Raw genomic sequence first — 21645 nt, 5'->3', positions numbered from 1 at the left:
CTTTTGGGGGGGGGGGGGATAGAACGGAGAGAAGGCGAAGAACGGAGAGAACAAACGAGAGAACGGAAATGAACGGAGAGAGAGTTGCCAAGGTGACCCAAGCGGGAGTCGTGGGGAGGACGGTGTATACATTGAGTTTGGAGAATGCAGTTCTCGTGATTGCTTGGTGTTCTTCCTCCGGGTACATGTGTCTTCGTATACTTTGCTTTTCGTACTCGCAAATGGTCCTTTCCCTCGCGTTCTCTGCTCTCTGTCACCCTGGGGTTTCGGCCGCGGCTCTCCCTCCGTCCGGGATCCCCAAGTCCCCTCGTCGGTCTCCCGCATGCTCGGATTTCCTTCTTGGCGTGCGATTTTCAGGTGGCCTTGTTCCGGACGTTTACCAGATCTTTGTGAAGCAGCAGGGGGTTTTCTGCAATCCTGCAAGCAAAGCGGCTCCTGCCAAGTTGAGGATGTGTTTTGAAGTTCTTCCAATCGCTCTCCTCGTTGAGGCTGCCGGGGGCCGAACGAGCAACGGGAAAACGTCGCTCCTCGACGTGGTAGGTTCTGTGAAAACTTTTTTCTTTGTCTGCATGCAGGGGGTTAGAGAATAAAAACCACACGTCGCACTCCCTGCGCTTGGACCTGCCTCGCGGGAAGGCGCGGTAAACATCGAGAGGCGCGAATGCCTTGTTCGAATTGCCAAGAAAAGGTTTTTTTCGTGCGATGTATTCTCAGGGCATCGAGCACATGGATCACAGGTCGGCTCTGTGCTGTGGCAGCGCAGACGAAATTCAAAGAATGGAAGAAACCTTTGCTGCAATCGCCAACTGAGCCTCCCACGGCGATTTCCAGCTGCAAAGGCACTCCAGAAACTACCCCTGCCCTCACCCTCAGAAATTCCTGCAGAAATGGACGCACGACACTCCACACCTATACATCTATACATCTATATTATATATATATATATATACATGTAGATGTATACATATAGATGCGTGCACCGGTGGGGAAAGGAAGCATTTTGTAATGCCAGGGGAAAACACGCGATCTGTAGGTCTGATTCTTGCCGTGAACCTGCCAAGGCAGGTATCAGTGTGTGTTACTATGTGGAAAGTGAATAGGCAGTGGCATGCACGCACAGAATCGCACAGTCGGCTAGGCATTTTTATCCCAACCTCACAAAACCGTGCAGAGACACCGGTGTCACGCCGACACAAGCAAGGAAGAAAGTGAACACCGACGTATCTCCACCGGTGCATCTGTACCCTGGATAGATCTGGGGGCAACAAAGAGTCTTGAGAGCCGAACTCTCGCATCAGGCAGAGTCCCCTTTTGGAATTGTTCCCTGGTTTCCTACTCCTCTTCGTCAATGCGATGTGCCTCGTTCGTGTTCTTGGCAAGCTGGCAGGGTGGGTTCAGCATCCGTGTTTGTTGCTTGGTGCCTTGTCCTGTTGATCGTTGCGATGGCGCTCTCTCTCCCGGACAAGTTTTTAAATACACTGGCTGCGTGGACCAGGGCTCTCCCTGGATTCCGAGGACAGTTGAAACACCGTAAAGGAGTGACACATCACGTTTCTACCAAAGTCAGTCTCTCTTTAGCGCAGGCAGTGCGTCGGCACAGCTGATGTAGCGCGAATTCGGGTTGTTCCGGAAAGACATTGAGGTGAAATTCATCAGCGAACAGTCAGGTCGAATTTTTGAGTTGTCGCTACCACAGGGCTTCTTACCATTGCCAATGACCCCGGAATTTTCTCTTTTTAGGTTGCTGCCAAGACACATCTCGACACCTCTTTGGATTCTCTGTTGATCTGTGTGGATTACGAGGTGCCTATTGAACAAGTTGATCGTCTCGAAATACACCACTCGCTTTCCAAGCACTCCAGCATCGCATGTAGTTTTAGATGTGTTATACGTGGCTTCGTATGCATCCGCACACATCTTCGAAGTACAGCTCTCCGAGTGTGTGTCGTCGAGAGCAACGCTGTGTCTCACCGGTAGTGTTCGGGCATGTCGCTGTATCCGGAAAGACAGGGAAACGACGTCAGGTGACTAGTGGTTTTTTAGGATTTCGACATGCTCCTCCCGCATGCCCAATGCCTACAGGATGGTTACGCTGTCCGTCGACTTCACCGTGGATTGCGGCGAATTCTTGCTGGCGTTAGGCCGCCAGGTAAAGCAGTCCAACGAGTGTTAAAAACAACCCTATGCATCAACTGGGTTTACAAAGTGCCTCTACCGCCCGCCCGGATCGGATGCGCCAGAGGAAAATGAGGCAACCGTCACAACTACGCACTGCAAGGGTGCGAGGCAATGCACTTTTGCGTCAAGTATTCAATGCGAACACCGCATCGCTTTGGCGAAGCGATACATTTGGTTAGCGAACTCATGCCAAACTACGCGATCCAGAACTGTATAACTCAAATCGAATAGAAATTCTTTCGAAACAAGCTCTGAAAATTAGGAATCTTAACTAGGACACAAGCTCGTAATACTGCCTTAGCGTCAACGTGAGGGCAAGTGCTGAAAAACGCGCTCTCGCGCCTCTCGAAACTGCGTTCTACGGTAACTCGCGCTTAGGAGCAACTGCCAACAAGTCAGGCGCTGACGTTTGTTAGGGGAGGGACCAGATTTGAGAACTAGCAAGACGCGAAACGGAAGAGTTGTGCGCATCAGTGCACGCAGAGAGGCGTGTTCCCACCCGCACACTCAGGGTTCAAAAGACTTTCAAAATCCGGGTATTTCGGTTTAGCAACAAAACATTTTCTTTCTGTGAGAACGCGCCTGGGGAGCCGCGGGCGCCGGGGCTTCTTTCATTTCGGCTGCAGAAGGCGTGGGGGGTTCCAGCTTCCTGACGGCTTTGCGAATGGGTTCGCTAGCAAAGGACGCGGCCATGCCGTTTTCGTTCTGTGCCGCAAGGGCGGCGTGAAAGCCTTGCGGCATGCCGGAGCCTTCAACCCCGTTGAAAAACGAAAACTCTGGACCGAAGTGGTGCTGGAAAGTCTGCATCGATCCGTCGAGGCCGCCAACCATGTTGGGGTTGGGCATCATCAAGCTGTTTCCAGGCAGCATGTTCATCGTGTAGTTCTCGCCCATGCCGACCTGGTAATGGACAGGCGGCAACTGAACCTTTTGGTCTGGGGAAACCATCGGCAGCGACGCGTAGGAAGGGACGGTGGACGGCGCGCCGCTCGGCATGCCTTCGAAACCGCCCATGTTGGTCATGGGGTTCTGCGCTTCATCCGCACCCATCTGAGTTCCCACCACGCAGTGCTCAAGTTTCGGATGAATTGGGGGCATGCCCAAGGGAGTTACCGAGGGAGACGGACCGCCTGTCCAGCAGGCCATCGTCTCGTGTTTCACGGTACCGTAAACTGCAGGCACAAGAGAAAGCAGCACAGACAGAAATTTGTATATGCATGGCCAAGCCTCCCGCGGAATTGCCAAGATAGAGCGAAAACCCCAAAAGCTTCCTGGAGAGGAAACTTCCCAGAAGAGAAGAGCGAATGGAGATGGCACGCGTTCACAGAAACAGAATGCGTCCCGCGGTCCTCAACTTCCATCGCGGCCAGCTAAGCGTGGACGAGGATAGCTGACCCCGAAACCCGCTATGGCGAGCAACACGCCGCAGGCACGAATTCGCCCCGAGGGTTGCAGCCACATGTCACTAACTCCTAGGAAGTTCTCTTTTGAGCAAAGGACCAGAACACAGAACGACGCAGAACGCGACTTGCCGGACCCCAGCTCCACAAGAACTGCTTACTCTGCGCTGACGTGGTACCGTCCGCATACTGCTCCGTGAAGGCGGGGTAAGGTGACGGATAGTGGGCTGTCGCCATTGTGCCAATCGTGAGAGTCGTCTAGGAAATTTTCTGCAAGAGTACGTCTTGAAGGAAGTCTCCGAAGTAGCCAGAGGAAAGGGAGCCTCGGATCAAGCTGGCGAAAAGCGGACTCAAGCAAGACACGCGCCCTAGTCAGCTGGAGCTGACGTCTTGGTTGCTCTTCGCGTAGGGTAACTTCGACGCGTCAACCGACGCAGGAACGCGAATGCCCGAACAACATCAGAAAGACAAACAACTTCAGTCTCTGCCGAGAAGCAAACAATAAATGTATCAGGAATGGGACGTCCAGCTGCATTCTAACAGCCAAGACCCAGCATCTCGATGACATTCGCCGTAGGAAAGTTTCTATTTGCGCTAGTTGCGCGCGCGGGGTAGGCTGCCTAGTACCCGCGCGCTACCACGTCCTGATGACGGAAACCTTCGGCTAGACCCGCCCGGGCACCCTCCAAGCATATTAAAAAGCGCATCACCACGAAGTTGCTGAGGCTAGTGTGGGATTCTCGCGAGGTTTCGTTCTGTCGGCTGTCACGAATGAGGAAGGAATCTGGCAGTCTTGCAATGCGTGCCCTGACACCAGGCAGCGACCGGGATGTGGAGTCGAGCACTACCAGACTGGCTACAATTTTAGCGAATTTGCCACGCTTTGAAGTGCTGAAAGCCGGGACAGGCAGACAAGGCACATTAAACCTGGGAAAAGGAGGTTGCATATGTAGCCAGAAACCCGAAAGCCGTCCTGGGTGTGTGGTCCGGAAGAGTGAGTTTCTGGCGAGTACACAATGAGGCATCGCTACGACCGCTGCGGCTGTCTAGAAAAGAGGCCAGAACCGACGCAGCTGGCTTTTTCGCAGGCTTGAGAGTCGCCGATGGAGAAGTTCCGGCTCAATTGCGAACGGTTTTTAGGCGGTGGATCGTGCTCGTTTTCCGTTCCTTCGGCCTCTTCCTCCCCCCGCGCATGCTGGCAACTCGTTAGAAAGGCGTGAAGCTGTCCGTTCAGAGCAAAATATGCCATATGTTTTGTGAAAGGAATCGCTGGTCTTCTGGGGAAGAAAGTGGTCTTCCGGGGGGCTAGCACAGTCGCATTGGGTTCGAGATGGAGAAGATGCTGTCCACCAACGCCAAACGTTCCCCGGGGGGGTCATCCGGGAAGGAGACCAATGCGGGCTTCTGAACTGCTTTCTAATTCCCCACCTCAAAAGATCCTCACCATAGAGGTCACCTGCCCACTCACACAGGCAGGCAAACCATACGCGGAAGGGAGGTAACACAGCAGCAAAGCCGCTCCGAAGCGTAGTCGACCTTTGCAGTCCAGATAGTCGCCGTACACATCATGTTAGATACTACCGGTCCCCTGTTGTTGACAAACCAAGAATCCACGGGCAAACGGCTGTGCCTGAGAGGTTGTATCAGGAGGACCGTGGCAGGCTCTCGCATTTCAGGTGCCTCATAAAGGTTCTGTCGATATGTAGGATGCAATCCGCTGCGGGTGGTCGGCGGCCGCCGGCGTCTTGTGGCAGCTCTTCCTTTCTAATATGAGGAACCGGCGAAGTGCTTACTGGTTCAGTGTTGCGTCGGAAGAAGCCGCAGTCCCCATGCCAGCTTGGGAGTTTCGTGGAATTCACTGAAAGACAGCCACTCTGCTTGCCTTGTTCTCATTTTCTTTTCTGCCAGAGGGGCTGCTCCGCAACCGGGCTTCATCAATCCGGCCGGTAAGCACCCCGGCGGCAGTTCATCTGATGGATGTGCCGCCGAACTCGACACGGTTAGCAGAACAGAACAACAGTAGCCATAACCAGCGATGGCACCATGGGACTCGGATATTATCGCTTTGTGGAGGAAATGAGGCACCCGAACACAGACTACCCCGTGTGCGTCGTACCAGTGGAGGCGCGGGGTGCTGTTTTTGCTAGTGTTCGGAAAAACCTTTTGCTTCTTCGTGTGCATACACCTGTTCTCTAATACGTTGTTTCTAGCCTCTAAAACGAGCGGGGTCCGCGTAACACACCGAGCGAAAGTAAAGCGAGAAGCCAGATGACTCCAAGTGGGAATGCCCACGTTCTGAAGGGACTGAAGCGATCCTCTCTCGGAAACGTGGTCGATAGAATCTCCCCTTCGAGGATGTCTGCGATGCGCTAGTATTTCAATACCGCCATTTCTGTGACAGTGGGTCCATTCCGTAATACACAAACGGTTCTGTTGAATCTTGCTGCTAAGCGCACAACGGGGCCGCACAAGACATAGAGCTGTTTCGTTCTCTGAGCTGCTTTTCTCTCTTTGCTGCCTCGCCTACCTCTTCGTCCTGCTTTAGCTCCCATAGAGGCCAACAACCGACCAGCCTTAAGATGTGACGTATCTCGTGCAGGAGCGGGGTTCGCTTGGTTGGTCGACGCCATTGGATTACCAGCGTTTCACACAGTAAGCTCAACCTCTCAGCATCCTATCGACACATAATTGTACGAACGATTTCCAATTTCGTTTAGTTTGTTGGAGGGCAGTTCCGCGCGTGCGATGCCATGAGACCGTTATTGATGGACTTCGAAAACAACCTGTGCACCGCGGAATGCCGTCTCTTGTCTACTCAACTGGCGACAGGGAGCGCATCTGCCGTTACTTCCCTGTCACACCATGCCAACGCACCTTAGGTCTTCGTCGTTTCACTGTTTTTGAGTAGCATCCTTTCTTGCCTTCTCTTCTCATCTTTAGAAGACCCGTCCCTGTACTCCACGTACCACCGGCTGTACGTAAGCCGGCTTCAACACCTACACGTTGCCTCGTTGACGTGACCTGGCCGTAACGCTCACAGAGTGACGGCTGCTCGCCGTCGCTCTGGCCAGCAAAGTGGAGTTATGATTCGTTTGCTACACTTAGTGTGTCATGTTCCGTTTGGGAGCTTCGTCTTCATTCGAAAATGACAATACACTAAATATTCGCATCGCGACAAGAGGAACCATTAGGGCTGTACGGGCGTATCTCGCAAATCAGCTAGTTTTCGAATTGCCACCCCCCTTCGAGGGCCGTCAACTTTTCGATGCGGTGTTGCTGTACAAGCGTTGGACGCATCGACGAGTTCGCGAGGAAAGGGAGGGAGTGGAAGACCGCCAACGGTCCCGGATATTGTATATGTCCACATTTTCCCCAACCACGAGTGTTTCGGCACCTTTTTGGGTCGCTTTCCTTCTCACAGTCCTCCGGAACGTCACATCCATACAAAGTCCGCCCATGAGCTGGACCTGCCACAAAATCGACCAACGTATGTTGAAATCCTCACGACGAGTTATTTCGTGTGTACGTACACCCAGTTGACGGAAGACGTCCAAAGTGAAACGGACGCAAAAGCCACATTCGGAATGTTTCATATCAAGTTGTGTTTCGAATACGCCCAGAGAGGAGGTGCTTCATCTTGGCCGAGTCTGCCTGCCACAGGGTGACCTCTTCTGCACGAATGTATTTCCTGAAGACGACTAGGACTCTAGGCATTCGGAAACCCACCAACTCCGTCGGTTCTTTCCCTCTGAGGGCCCCTCACTGCTGGATTCTTGTTTGAATAGTGTCCGACTATCTTCTCGTTCCCTTGTGTCTGCCTTCTTTTCTCCACGTGCCGTTTTCCGTTTCTTATATATACATCCCCCTGCTTGTTTTCTTCACACCTACGGCTGGCGTGCGTTTGCACCGGTTTGCCGGCACCGTCCTTCAGAGAATAAAATTCGTCCACTTGCTTCTTTTTGCCTGTTGCGCCGCCTTTGCTTCACATCGTATCGTGCTCCAGCGGCTCTCGCCACCCTTACCCACCATGGCACCCCCATCCCGAAGTTCTCAGGAAAAGTCTAAGAAGCATGCGACTGGAGAGTCGTCTCGGCCTTCTCGTGGGAACCATTCCCGTCACCGAAATCGGGGACATAACGGGTCTTCTCGCCGAGCGAGTGTGCCTGCTGGCCAAGATTCTGCTGCGTCCCCTGCTGGGCCGAGCGGCCTCGCACCCGACAACGTACCCGCACCCGTTTCCTCCACGCCTCTCGAAGAACTGAGACCCTCCCCTACTGCGCCTGCGTCTCAACATCCTGCTTCCGCGTCCTTACCAGCGCATCCTGCATCCGGCGGAAAAGCGTGGCAGCGAAAGTCCACCGACACCACCGCTGGAGACGCGGGAAAATTGACGCGGGTCGACGGAACAACTCAAGACGCCGTGCCGCCAAAAGACGCGAACGATCTCGCCTCCCGTACCCCACCCCAGGCGGTCAGTCCGAAACCCACAGACGGGACGCCGGAGGCAGACCATCCCAGCGACAGCATGCCGGGACTGTCGATGCCAGGGACTTCTTCCCACCTTTCACCGGAGACGAATCAGAAGAGCGATCTTTCTTTCCAGACAGCGTCAGCCCTGACGACTTCCGGGCTCTCTTCCTCTCCGCTTCGCTCACCCATGCCGTCGCCGGATCCATCTCTCTTCTTCGACGACCAGGCCGCCGTGGCCACGCCAGCGACTCCGGCCTCTTCGCTTGTCTGTACACCTGAGCCGGGTCTCTCCGCCTCCTCCGCCGCCGCGTTTCTTGGCCCCTGTCGTTCTGAGGCCGCCTCTCCCGCGCCTGGCGTGTCTGCATCCGAGCCGCTCCAGGGCGCTTTCCCTCTCAACGGGGAGGCAGCACTCCTGCAGCATGCGGCGAAAAACGGGATATCGATTGATCCCTCGCCTGCTCCTGCGGCGTCACCCCTTCCCGAGCAGCCGAACGTGGCTCCTGATGCTCCAGAATCTGAAGGGGCCAAAAACTCGAGTCTGTGTTTCGTCGCTGCCGATCCGTCAGACGCTCTTGGCGGCGGCCGTCCAAGTCCTCGTCCCCTCGATGCCCGTGAGGAGAGCGTTCTCGATGAACGCGGCCAAGAGAAGGCCCTCAACGGGATGGGATCCACCACACGGCTCCATGGCGGCAAACTGGATGAGGATTGCGTTTCTGATTCCTCTGTTCTGCGCCCTCGAAGTGCCTCCGAATCCCCTGCCGTCTTGCCCTTTCCGAACGGGGATGCCTTGTCCGTTTCGACGCGGGCTTTCCACGACGCCCTGGCGGCGGTCGCCCCTTTGCCCCTCTCTTTCTGGCCGTCTCTGCGTCTCGGGAGACTGGCGAATGGACTCGAGTACCGCATTCTCCAGCATTCGTTTCCTGCTCACAAGATAGCGGCGCATCTCGTCGTGCATGTGGGCAGTGTGCACGAAGAAGAGAACGAACAAGGCCTCGCGCATTTGCTCGAACACTGCGTCTTCCAAGGCACGGAAAAGTTCCCGTCTGCTGCGCTGGTGCGCCGGGAGCTCGGCGCGCTCGGCATGTCCTTTGGCGGCGACCTGAATGCGTACACGGACTTTCACCATACTGCCTATACACTCCACAGTCCCGTCGAGACGCCGCCGGCGCTTGCAGAGGCTCGGACAGAGGACGACACGTTGGACGACGCGGGCGAGAAGACCAACTTGGAAAGGTGTCTTGTGCTGCTGCGCGAGCTCGTTTTCGCGCCGCTCCTGGAAGACGGGGAACCCCTCGAGGCTGAGAGGCGTGCAGTGTTGAGTGAGGAACAGCTGAGGCACTCTGTGCAGTATCGCGTGGAGAAGAAGATGTACGAACACCTTCACCGGAATAACAAACTTGCAAGGCGCTTCCCGATCGGCCTGACCGAGCAGGTCAAACGCATGACCGCCGAGGATTTGCGTGAGTCTAGACACGAAAGTTCCGGGAGCGGTAGAATGAAACCACCGAGAAAGACGAACCGCAGGGAGCACGAAAAGGATGCTTTTTTTGCGGAGGGCAGGCAGGCGGTGCATAGGACGGGATTTGAAGTGCTTGGGGCATCTCTGCTTCCTCGACTCGTTTTTCCTTATCGCTTGTCGTCGTGGCGGTGAGTGCTTATCGCGTTCCGTGCTTCGACTTTTTCTTCCTCGTGGTCTCGTTCATCGTTTTCCTCACACGCGCGTCTCGTTTCTCGGCTTCTGGAAAAGCTTTCACCTTCCTCTGGCGCGCACGGCGTTCGCCTCGTTCTTGTCTCGTCGTGGGCGTTTCTCCCTTTCGTTCGGGCGATCGAGAGTGTGGCCCGCTCTTGGTCATTTCCGGGGGTTTCCCGTCTTTTCTCTCCCACGTTCCCCGTCTTCTGCAGGCAGGTTCAAGCGCCGGTGGTACCGTCCTGCGAACGCAGTGCTTCTCGTCGTGGCGGATCTAGACGCGGATCTGATCGTCGAGATGGCCGAAAACATTTTTTCGCCCGTTCCGCCGGACGGCGTGTTTCGACTTACGGGCGCGGCGGCCAGGCAGCGCGAGGGCGGTACCGAGGCGGCGAGTCGAGAGACACAAGCGGAGACAGAAAAGGAGGACGCGCAGGAGACAGGACATGAGACAGTTCACCGCTTTGTTCATGGCCGAGAGTCGCCCCAAGACGCGATTGCATGGGCACAGGCAGGCGCCCAACTTGCAAAGCCTGGTAAAGCAAAAAAGAGGGAGAAAGACAGATACAGGGAACGAAGAAGAGAAAGAAAGAGAGGAAAAAGGAAGGGGTAATAAGGAAGAAAGGGACAGGAGACTGACCTCCCTAGCGGACTAGACAGAGTCCCACACTTGTGTATATTCCTTTATATATATATATATATATATAGATAGATAGATACATGCATCTGCATGCAGACAGAATTTGAATATGGCCTGAAGTGAAGGGGGCGACTTGGAGAGTAATGCCAAGTTTGTTAGCGAGCTCACCGTAGGCACGGGAGAGGACGGGCGACGAGAGGAGGAAGCGAAAGGAGAGAGATGAGAATTTCCGATGAAGACGTGGAAGGGAAGGGGGACCTGGGTGTGAAAAAGACTTTGACACGGTTGAGGCGTCAAGAATTCGGGAAGGAGGAGACGGCAGTCGGCTCTCTTTTTCCTTGCGAGGAAACGCGAGAGGAGACTCGAGGTGAAAACGTGCATATGCTGGATAAGAGACAGTCTTTTTCCATCAGATCCCGGTGTTGGTTTCTTTCCAGAGTCGTGTTTCTTTGCCTCCATTTGTTTCTCTCAGCTTTTGGTTTTTTTCGCACTCGCCGCAGTTGCGTCCTTTCCCTTTTGCACCCGTCGATCCCTCTCTTTGTCGCCGACTTCTCTCTTCTTTCTCTTTGGTTTCTTCCCTCGTGAGTCTGTCCCTCGCCCTCTCGCGGTGTTTCGCGTTCCCTGTTTGCTCTGCTTTTCTCTCTTTCCGTCTCCACCTCGTGTCTGTCTGTCTCTCTCTTGCGTTCGGGTGCGCCGGACACTCGCTTTTGGATTCTTTCGGTTTCAGGCGGCGCGTGTCTCCCTCGCCATCCCGACGTGTACGAGGCCGCGACGCCTCGCGAGCTCGTCTTTCAACACCACCTCCTCAGAGGCTTGGTTGTTGTTATTGCTGGAAAAGAAGAACTCTCGCCGCTTCGCACGATGCAAGACTTTTTCACGACTCTCGTCGACACCTGCATCTCGTGTGTAAGGAAAAGGAAAACGTCGAAGTGTGACATGCTCTCTCTCCTCGCCAGGTGCTTGCAGCCCGTATGCGCGTATCTGCGTGTACATAGCTTACCGAAATTTCGCTGTCTCCCCCGAGTTGCGATTCTCGCGTTCTCTCTCTTCCTTCCTCTTTTCCTGTGTCCCTCTCTCGTTTGTTTGACGTTTCGGGTTCATACGATTCCTCTGATGCCAAAATCCCGGCAGAAGGAAAGGCGAAAAAAAGGGATGTCGGGCGAAGTGTCGCGTGACGCTCTGAGGCTGCGCGGAGGGAGGGTTTGCGTCTTTTCACCGTTCTCCAGGCAATAAACGTAGCTTTCGAAAGTGTGACAAGTTCGCATCCACGGGATAAGAACTATGAATTGAGGTGTACCTTTCGGAGGAAGTGCGCTCGCAGCCCGTGCGTGTCAGAAACAGCCAGCGTCGTTTACGACCTTCTTGCGCACTCTCACGTTTCTCTCCAGATCTTTCACACGAGACTCAACGACCGGGAGCTCGCCAGGCGCGACCCCCTCTTTTTGTCGGCATCGTGGAGTTATTCAAACAGCACGCGAGAGAATTGCGCGTGGAACGTGCTGACAATCGCCGCCGCAAACCTAAAGACATGGCCCGACGCCGTGCACGAAGCAATCGAACAAATCGCGGCGCTTTGCCGATTCGGCGTCGACAAGGCGGAGCTCGACTGGGTCTTAAAAAGTCTGCGGAAAAACTACCGGTATATAACCCAGGGGGAAAAAGCGATAGAAGCACGCAAGAGAGAGACAAATGAAAAAAGACATACACATGTACATATATATATATATATGTGCATGTATGCATACGAATATTTCTATAGGGCGAAAGGGGAGAAGGGAAGCAGGGAAAGACGGCGGAGCTCTATCGCAGATTCGTTAATCACATGTTTGAAAAGCTACCAAGTGAACACGATGCATGGGGATGCTGTCGTCTTTCTTGCCATCCTCTTGTGCGTATCCAAGCTATCCCCCTAGATACATATATCTATGCCTGTTTCTCTCTATCGGAATCTGTATCTCTGTGTGGACGTTCGCGTATCTAGAGTGTAGATCTCCCTGTAAATATGATGTGTCTTTCGCTGTCTATCTGGACAGGTTGAGAGTTCAGGTGCTTGGAAGAGGATCGTTTCTCTTCTCGTTTCTCTTTTCGTCCGTGTGTCCTGCTCGGAGTTTTTAACCTCGACGGCAGAGTGTGGATTTCATCGCTTCTGTTGCGTTCGCAGGGACAGCATGACCCAGCAGGACTGTCAGGACGCGGAGACCCTCGTCGACGAAATCGTTGAGACCCTCACGACCGGGTGTATTCTTTTGTCACGAACGCAAGAATACGAGGCGTTCGAAGCTCTCGCAGCGTTCATCACTCCTCAAGTCATCCAAGCGCGATGCCAAGAGGTACACTCGATCTGCTCCCTTCCCCCGCTGCATGCATTGCTTTGGCATGCAGCTTGCCGCATGCAGAGTCTGAACACATACACTCCATGTTTGCATGCAGCTGCGCGTCTGTGTGGTTTTTAGTGTTTTGCCCTTCTTGCTGCTGCACTCGCGCGCCGTTTTTCGGCGTGGCCTTTTGCGGATATTTACTTCCTAGCGTCCGAGTTTGGGGGGATTCCCGGTGTTGCTTCTGCTGACCCAGGTGGTTTTCTGGAGATTTCGATATTTTCGCCGACGCCACTATTCCCCCTTTTAAACACGCCGTTGTTTGTGCATTGCTTCGCGTTTCTTCTTCCGCATGCTTGGCAACTTTTCCTCTCTCCTCTGTCGCGCGTTCGTGTCTTTTTTCCTGGTTCTCTGCCCTGCCGCTCCGTCTGCGTTTGACAGTGGCGTGCGCATGCGCGAGTTCTCGCTTACGTCCTTTCCAGGTTTTCTACCACATTGTGCACTTCTTCGACGCCTATCGCGGCTCTGCTGAAACCCCGCGAGCGTCTCTCTTCGTCTACGGCCCCACCCACGAGTGCACGGACGAGGACCTCGCGCTTCGCTTCACGTCGTCTCTGACTCCGACTCAGTCGCCTCTCGTCTCTCGCGGCAACACAGTTGGGAGTGAACTCGTTCCGCAAGGCTCGTAAGCGAGAATCGCAGACGCGCAGAAATAACGAAAGCCGGAGAAGAGAGGCGATTCAGGCAGCAAAAGGGGTGATAAGTGAAAGGTCGAGAGGACCAAACCGGAAACGAGGGAGAGAAAGGGAAAGGGAGAAAGAGCGAGAGGGGGAGACACGCAGTGAGCGAAGAATGGAGATTGTTCCTTTTGGGGCGGAAACTCGCGAGGAGAGATGTTTGTTCCATTCTCGCGCTGGCTGCCTGTTTGTGGCCGCTTGCGAAGATACGGGGCGAGTGAAACACTGCTGCAATCGCCGAGTTTCCCCCCTTTTTTTTGCGAGCGCAGCTCGCCTCAAGCCCGCGGTCGCGTGCTGCGCAGCGGCTCTCACTCGAATTTCATCGTCGTCCCGGCGGCGAACGCAACGGAAGAATCTCCGGAGGGCGATGCGGAGGAAGGAGTTGCTTTTCTCGTCACCGCGGAGGAAGTGGAGACAGCTGTTGCAAAGGCTCTCAGGACGCGCCCTGAACACGTTCAGTTTCACCTCCCAGATTCGCTTCTCGACCGAGACCAGCTGGGTAATGCCCGGAGCCGCATCGGCCTTGCGCCCACACCGATTTCGGACACTCTGTCGCTTTGTGTATCGCTCTATATAAAGCATTGCACCTATGTATAAATGTATCTATTTATCTATTTGCATGCATGTACATCGCATACGCATTCACCTGGATCTTTTTCCATGCACACGTCGCCACACGTCGGCACAGACAGATCTCCATGCGCCTGTCCCTGGGGATTGCCGTGCCTGCACAGTTGCGACGAAAGGGAATATGTGCGTAGGTTTTTTCTGTACATGCGAAGCGTCGTGCGTGAGGGTGCGTTTTTTCCGTAGATGCGTATTTGCTGGAAAATCCACCGAAGTTTGTTCTTCCCTTGATGAGGAATCGCTGGAAGCTCCACGGGCCGAGCCGCGAGGAAGTCCTTGCGAAGTTTGCCGAAACCGATGGGTTCAGAGACGAAGAGACGGAAACCCAATTCTGGCGCTTTGAAAATGGTGCAAGTGTGAACGCCAAGTCGACAGACTTCGAACCCAGCCGGTAAGGCGGACACCGGAGTAAGAGCAGATTCAAAGAACAGAGATGAGAGGCGACGAGAGAAGATGAGAGAAAAACAGAGGTTAGAAAAACAGCAAAGAGGAACAGAGGAAAGACGGAAGGAGTCAAACACAGAGACGAGGGAGCGACGCGACTGGGCCGTTTCGACGGGCGCGACTTTTGGTCTGCGCCTTTTGATTTGTGTTTCGATCGATTCCGTAGCTGCTTTTGTTTCCCTTTCGCCCTTTCAGGTGCCAAGTGCGTCTGTTTTTCTTCGGAGGCGAGTTGATGGCGAGGGGCGACGAGCGGCAGCTCCTGGATTTGGGAATCCGCACGTTGATGGACGGAGGCGTTGCTGGGCACTTGCAGAAAAGCGTCGACAAGCTCTGCGCAATGTGGGGAATTTACGTGTCTCCTCAAGTCGAGCCGGAGGTAGGAAGCAGAAAGGAGAGATAGGAAGAGAGAAATAGACACAGAGAGAGAGAAAGAGAGACGGAAAGAGACGGAAACAGGGGGAGAGAGAGAGAGGGAAAGAAAGGAAGGGAAAGAGAGGGAGAGAGAGACAAGTGGTGTGGGTCCGAAGTATAGGCCGGTTTGTTGGCTCTCTTTGTCCCCCCTTTTGGGCTAGTGAAAGTGGAACAACGGGAGGAGAGAACGCGGAGGAAGAAACTGAGCAAGAAAGGAGATCGGCGGTCGAAAGCAGATGAAAGGGAGTGAGAGGGCGAGCAAGCAGAGGAGTTTTCTCGTGGAGAGGCGGAGCTTGCTTTTTGCCACGCGCACGTTCCTCTCGGGATGCCTCTCTCTGCGGGGCACTGGAGACGCAGGTTTCCGGATATTTTGAGTCTCGGCGTGGGTTGGGTTTCTCCCTTTTGCCTCAGGGCGTCTCCTTGACGGTGACGTTTGACGCTGCGCAAGAAGAGGCGTTAGACCACGCCTTCGAGTTGATACACAGCTATCTCGAACATCCGTCATGGAGCGAAGACGTTTTCGAGCGACAAAAACAATTCATGAAAACCAGCTACGAGGTACGCCCCAAAGTGGCGTGTGCTGCTGCTAATGTCGCCTTTCAGGTGTACAGGCATCTGCCGTTCCCGACTCTTGAGGCATCTCTGTCAAGATCGATTCAACCGTTTTCTTTTTATTTCGAGGAAGCAAAATAGCTCTCATCCTATCTACACATTTTCATTGCATTCATAGATTGCCATTTGTGTACACATTGATATATATATATATATATATATGTATATATATATATATATACAAACGTGCGTCGTATCTGCGTGTGTCTCCCCTCGTGCCTCTGTGGCGTGGGGGTGTTTTTTGGTCCCACTAGAAATGCACCGAAGAGCTCTGTCGCATTCACGATTCCCCATGAATTTGCATGCATGCATGTACTTGTCTGTGTGTAGGTATATGCCTCTGTGGGTATTTGCATGTGCGTTTTTCTGGGGGAGATCTCTTTTCGTTTCCTGCCGTGTGTCCCGCGACTGTTATCGGCGTTTCTCCCGGTCGCATGCGTTGATTCCGTTTGGTCTGCTTTTCAGATGTCTCTGGCAAACTTGGATTTTCTCTCGTCCGTCGCGCTGACCTACCAGCTGTATCCGCACGACCGTCGCTGGGTACCCGCGAACTCCGCGCAGCTGCAATCGTACACTCTCGAGCAAGCTAAGGCCGCTGTGGAGCGTCAATTGCAGGTGAGGAAGAAACGCGGAAGACGGGAAAAAGCGAAAAAGAAACCAGGACGGGAAGAGACAGAGATGCGGTTTTCGTTGTTGGAGCTCCAAGAAGGACAAGGGAAAAGGACGAGCGGCAAAAGGAGGCTGGGTAATGCGACGGGGAACGAAGGAGAAGGAGAGAAAGGGAACAGAAAAGACGCAAGCGAAGACTGAGAAGAAAGAAGGGGGAGCGAGCCGTGAATAAGGAAGAGAAGGGGGAAGTTGTCTTCCCGCGGGGGAAGGAGAAAAGGAGAGTCGTGCAGAGAAGGGGGATCACTCGTGGCGTTTCGAGCGTTTTGGCCTGGTGTGTGTTTTCTCAGCCTCACCTCCTGGAAGTGTGCGTTGTGGGCGAGTTCAAGATGGAGGAGTTGAAGGGGGTTGCGGCGAGATACATCGGTGAGAGTCAGGAAACCAATCTGAAAGCAGAGCAGCCCCGAAATGCGCAAGGGTGAATCCTCGCGGAGCGAAGAAGAGACGAGACGATGTGACAGAACGCCGCCACCCGTTTCGTCGACACGAAACGCGTTCCGCAGCGAATGCCTGTTCGGCGGGGATCGAGTTGTGAAGTTTCAATAGGCAGCAAGCTGCGCGAGAACCGGAGGCGGAGCGGAGAGAGAGTGTCGCAACTCGCTCTCGTTTTTTTGCTGGACCGAGAGATGTCGCTCGAGCATGGGCTTTGCCTCCTTTCGTCTGTCTTTGCACGCGCGTCTTCTGGAGGCGTTCTTTGCCGCGTTTCTGCCAGGCAGTTTGAAGGCGAAGGCCCTCGGGGCCTCGCTGAGTCGGCAGAAGTTCGAGGAAGAAGGCGTCGTGGACGGTCTCGCGCCTCTGCAGCCGTTCACGCAAACAAAGTTGATCACCCCCTTCCTAGAGGAGAAGCAAAGAGCCGAGAGATGCTCCGTCACTGTGGCGCTTCGCGGTTTTGGCAGATACGACTTCTCCAAAACAGGCAACCAAGCCAGCTTCAAACAGAGTCCAAGCTACAGGTAGACGAAAGGGACACACACGCAGGGAACGAGCTTTCTCTCAGCAAGGAGAGAGAGACAAGTAAGAAGGGAGAGAGAAAGAAGAATGAAAGAATGAATGGAATATGAAAGTGAGAGAAAGGGGTGTTGGAACGGGAAAAAAAGATGGCGGTGATAATCGAGAAAAACGTCGAGTTGTTTCCTCTCACTCAGAGAGTACGGAATCTTGCTGAAGACGTTTCGAATCGGATATACCGTTTGCCTTGTTGCAGATTCCGCGTTTGGAGATACATTGAAGAGATTATGAACAACCGCCTGCACGAGTAAGCTGTGGAACCTTTACTGTTCTCTGTCTGTTCTGTCTTTGTTTTCTTCTCGCCCTCCGTTTCTTCCCGTTTGCCTCACCGCGCCGTCCTTCCGCCTCTCGGTGTCTTGTGTACATCTACGGGCCTTCGTCGACTTACTCTCCTCCCTGTCGCCTCATGGGCCGTGTCGCTCTATTTTCTCAAAGAGGAGCCTTACGTCGTGTCTCGCGTCTTTTTGCGTCTCTCTGTCTTGTCTTGCGGAACGCGGGTGACTTTTTTTTTCGGTCTGTTTCCATCTTCCCACGCGAGGACTTTCGCTGCCCGCCTCCCACTTCTCGTCCTTCTTGTGTTGCGCTTTTTGGTGTTTTTAGCGAAATGCGCGAGAAAAGACAGCTCGGGTACTCTTTCTCGTGTCACACGGCAGCGCTCGAATTCCAGGACGTGGGCGTTATCCTCTTTGGCGCAACTCCCCTCCCTGCGTTCGCGGCAAAATCCTGGAACGCGCTCTGCGCAGTCATCCGGGACTTGTGCACGACGAAGCCTCCACGAAAAGACGAGTATCTCGCGGTAGGGCCGAAGAAGACCAGATGTCGAAAGAAGGAACGAAGAGAACAAGAAGCGAAGGCAGGATACCTCTTGAGTTTGTCGGGGAGGAGGAAAGGATCTTTCAACCGGCAAGGTTTTCTCTCTTTAGAACAACGCTCGCGTGTTTTTTGGCTGTCGTCACTTCGAGTGTGTATTTTCCATCTTCGCCTGCGGATTGGAAGCGTTGAAAACTGGGGAGCGTGCAACTGGCGACAAAAAAAACGCCGATGTGTGAAGATCGCCTCTCTGGTACGAGCCGCCAACAGGCGCGAACCGGAGAGGAAGCACGAGCGAAAGGTAGTTTCTGTCGTGAGAGCCTGCTGGGGACAATCCGTGTGAGGTGGTGAAGCCTGTGTGGCGGGGACAAGCGAAGTGCATTCGCTCAGAGTGAGAACCGGCCCTGTGCAAAGCTCGGAGCTCGGTTTTGCAGGTTCGCTGAAGTTTGTCATAAGAGGGCGAAAGGAAGAAGCGAACATTGGAGGGGAAAGAAACGAACTTAGCGTCTTTGCGTCTGCTGTTCTCGCGCTGCCACGCGTTCTTCCTCGCGCTTCTCTTGCGGATCGTCCAGGCGAGACAAGTCGTCACAAGCGGCTTCAGCACCAGTTTCAAAACAAACGAATACTGGATGGTAAGGCGTGCTTCTGCGTTCTGTGCCTCGACTCGGTCGCTTCCTCTGGGTTCTTTCTTTCCTTTTTTCACCCTTCTCCACCTTCTTCCTCTCGCTTCCTCTTCGTTGCTCGTGTTCTTCGCTCTCCAGCTTCTGGGTCCGTTTGCATCCTCTTAATCTCTCGTTTCCCTCCCTTTTGTTCACACACATTCTTCCCTTCTGACGCACACCCTCTTTTGCTTTTGGTTTCCAGGCTCTTCTCTTCGGCCTTCAACTGCCAACTTCGCCGAAGGACATCGACTCTATCAAACGCATCCCGGAATTCTACGAGGTGAGCAAAAGCGACTAAACGTCAAGCAACACAGACAAACGTATCGCTCAGTCTCCCTGTCTCCCTTTTTTCCCTTTGGGTTCAGCGATGGCGATGACGCGTTGCATGCAAAGAGAGGTGAATCGACAGACCACGCAAAAAAAAACCCGAAACCAGAGGACATCCCACAGCTGCTGCGTGGGGCAAGCAAGGGCCGCCTCGGGCACGTTGCCTTCTTCCCGGCCTGACGAGTGTTTGCTGTCTTTCGTTTTTCGTCTGACTCCTTCCCCTCGTGAAGCAGCGAGAGGCGGATGGGGGCGTCTTTCGGGCTTTGTAGCCTCTCTCGTTTCGTTCAGCCGTCTTTTCGTCGTTGAGGTTTCCTCTCTTCCCGTCTCATCTTTTTTCTCCAACTGCCCTTCCCCAGAAAGTCACGGAAACGGACATCCTCGAGGTGATGCGGGAGACACTCTTTGCTTCTCCGATGATCAGTTGCATTGCGATTTCCGGTAGGAGCCCTAAACCTCTTAGAGTCTCGTACAAGAGGAAAGAACGTCAGAATTTGCGAAAGAAGACAAATGCAGGTGGACACCACACAGACTCGGGGTGGAGGACGAGACGGCAGGCCAAGAAAGCGGAAAAGTCGGGAGGACGTCCGACACCCACACGCGTTCGTGGGCATCTTTCTGTGTCGTTCGTCTCAGGCTTCGCGCCGCCGTTCCCTTTCTCATGAAACGAAGGCTCGGTCAGCACACAGTCCCCCGTGTTTTCTCAGAGCCGCCTTGTGTCTTTTTTCGCCGTTCTCGGCGTGCGGGGGCTGTCTTTCCCCCTTCCTGTCTGCGTTCGAAACCTCGTCTTTTCCAATCGGTTCCGCGTCGCCCGCGTTCCCGCTCTGCTTTGATTTGCAGGTCCGCGAGAAATCAAAGAACTTCTCGGCAGACTCGAGCGCGCAGTGAAAGCGAAACTCGCGAAGCAGTTGCCTGAAACAAACGACAGTTTCCCGCAGCTTCGGGTAAACGATTTGAAGACTTCTTTCGCACAACGCGCGGACTCAGCCTCGCAAAACTCCACGCATGTCGAGCGTATCTCTTCATGACCTACACAGGCGCGCGCGTCTCCTCGCCTGCAATCTCGCGATGTCCGGTTCTTTGTCTACCTAGCAATCTGTCGCGTTCGGCGTTCGCCGGTATCGATCTTTGGCTGCATGTGTCTGGCTACCTCTCCTATCTCCGTGGCGGCACTATCTTTTGCGGCGTCTCCGCTCTATATGAGTGTTGCGAGCCCCTTGGATCCCCTGTCGCAGAGAGGCTGTACGCGCTTTCTGTGGACTGAGCGGCGGAAGAATATAGACAGATTTGAAACGAAGGATTCATTGTAGTGAGAACGCCCACCTCATGACCATCAACAGCGAGAGAAAACATTCAAGCAAACGCAAATCTACAAATACACAAATACATATATATATATATATATGTAGGTTTGTGTGTGTGTAGGTTTGTGTGTGTATGTGCTTGAGGTGAGGTTGAATCCGGTGTGTGCGCTCTTTTGTTTCTACGTGCACGTTTCATTTCCTGTGCAGTGGGAGGAGACGCCGACGTGGGAAGAAGATCTTCCAGTTGATGCGGAGTGGGAAGAGCTTTCCAGGCAAGAAGGAAGAAACGGAAAAGGGAGAAGGGAACAGTCTGTTAGTTCGGGTGAAAGCGAATCTCGCCAGCGGAAAACCAGCAGACGAATCACAAAAGAGAACGCAAAGTCGGGTATGTGAGAGACCGAGGATCGATGGGGCACGAGAGAAGAAAGACGGGCGACTCCATGCGGTATATCGAAGAGACAGTTGCAGCGAAGGAGTAAAAACACACGAATTCGCAGATACAGACGGATTTTCCTCCAGTGAAGCCGTTGGAAACTGGAAAAGAGAAAAGCGAACGAGGGATCGGGAAAAGCGAAAAGCGAACGAGGGATCGGGAAAGGAGAAAAGCTAACGAGGAACCGCGAAGAGGAAAGAGAAAACGAGACGAAGGAGAGAGCCGCTCTCAGCGGTGCGCTGGAAAGATCCAGATTCGACCTTCAGATCGTTCCCTGCGCTGCCTTTTGTTTGTGGTGTTTTCCCTCTTTGCTACATTTTTCCGTGCTCCCCACTTTCGGCTTTTCTTCTCAGACGCGCAGGGGCGTCTTCCCGCTTTTCCCTTTCTCCTTCGGCCCTCGTTTCCTCGATCTCTCGCTGTCTGAAGAAGAAAGAAACCTGGTTGCTTCTGGGGGCTGCCGCGGCCGCCGGCGCGCTCGTCTGGACGCTGCGTTCGCGCCGTCGCTGAGGCGCGATGCATGCAGAAATAAAAAGAGAAAGAGGAAAACAAATCCCGACGTGTGTACTGCTGTCGAAGCATCCCGGCACATTCAAACGAGCAGGAACGCCCTGCGTCTGCAAACACTGGCAAAGGGGATGGAGATACACACGAGAAAAACCTTGGCAGAGAGAGGAAGCGACTCGAGACTGGAAAGCGAGAGAATAAGACAGGCAGAGAGCTCGAACGGGAGGAGAAAGGGGGATCAGAGCAGGAAGAATAGGAGTTTAGTTCGAGGACGGAATTCGACAAGAGAAACTGGAGGGTAAAAAAGGGACCGGGAACGCAGAGATCAGCGCTCTGCAGCGGGTCGAGTGTTTTTTCGAGTGGCAACTCGCCAGAAGGGATGCGCAGAGAGAGGTCGAGGTTTTGCCTTTTTT

At 54.0% G+C, this 21645-nt stretch overlaps 3 protein-coding genes across 3 annotated transcripts; 2 read left to right on the top strand and 1 right to left on the bottom strand.

The window, feature by feature from the left end:
* Positions 1 to 221: 221 nt before the first annotated feature.
* NCLIV_050070 (Fructose-1,6-bisphosphatase,related) lies at positions 222 to 810 on the top strand (the record flags this gene model as incomplete). The annotated part of the gene is made up of 2 exons (XM_003884560.1): positions 222 to 536; positions 715 to 810. 2 exons carry the CDS (start codon positions 222 to 224, stop codon positions 808 to 810), a joined length of 411 nt encoding a protein of 136 aa, XP_003884609.1.
* Positions 811 to 2724: 1914 nt separating this feature from the next.
* NCLIV_050060 (conserved hypothetical protein) lies at positions 2725 to 3815 on the bottom strand (the record flags this gene model as incomplete). The annotated part of the gene is made up of 2 exons (XM_003884559.1): positions 2725 to 3350; positions 3740 to 3815. The coding sequence occupies 2 exons, from the start codon at positions 3813 to 3815 to the stop codon at positions 2725 to 2727; spliced, it is 702 nt and encodes a 233-aa protein (XP_003884608.1).
* A 3790-nt stretch (positions 3816 to 7605) lies between these two features.
* Positions 7606 to 20019, top strand: NCLIV_050050 (putative M16 family peptidase; the record flags this gene model as incomplete). Its single annotated transcript, XM_003884558.1, has 18 exons — positions 7606 to 9508; positions 9951 to 10271; positions 11103 to 11331; positions 12537 to 12705; positions 13173 to 13375; positions 13697 to 13926; positions 14241 to 14445; positions 14694 to 14874; positions 15321 to 15467; positions 15987 to 16136; positions 16478 to 16553; positions 16900 to 17140; positions 17392 to 17442; positions 17796 to 17991; positions 18578 to 18637; positions 18870 to 18947; positions 19351 to 19432; positions 19832 to 20019. 18 exons carry the CDS (start codon positions 7606 to 7608, stop codon positions 20017 to 20019), a joined length of 4710 nt encoding a protein of 1569 aa, XP_003884607.1.
* Between the last annotated feature and the right edge of the window lie 1626 nt (positions 20020 to 21645).

The sequence above is a fragment of the Neospora caninum genome, chromosome X (assembly GCF_000208865.1).
Source record: "Neospora caninum Liverpool complete genome, chromosome X".
Taxonomy (NCBI): domain Eukaryota; phylum Apicomplexa; class Conoidasida; order Eucoccidiorida; family Sarcocystidae; genus Neospora; species Neospora caninum.
Note: the sequence above shows the minus strand (reverse complement) of the source record. Positions and strands in the feature narration are given on the sequence as shown.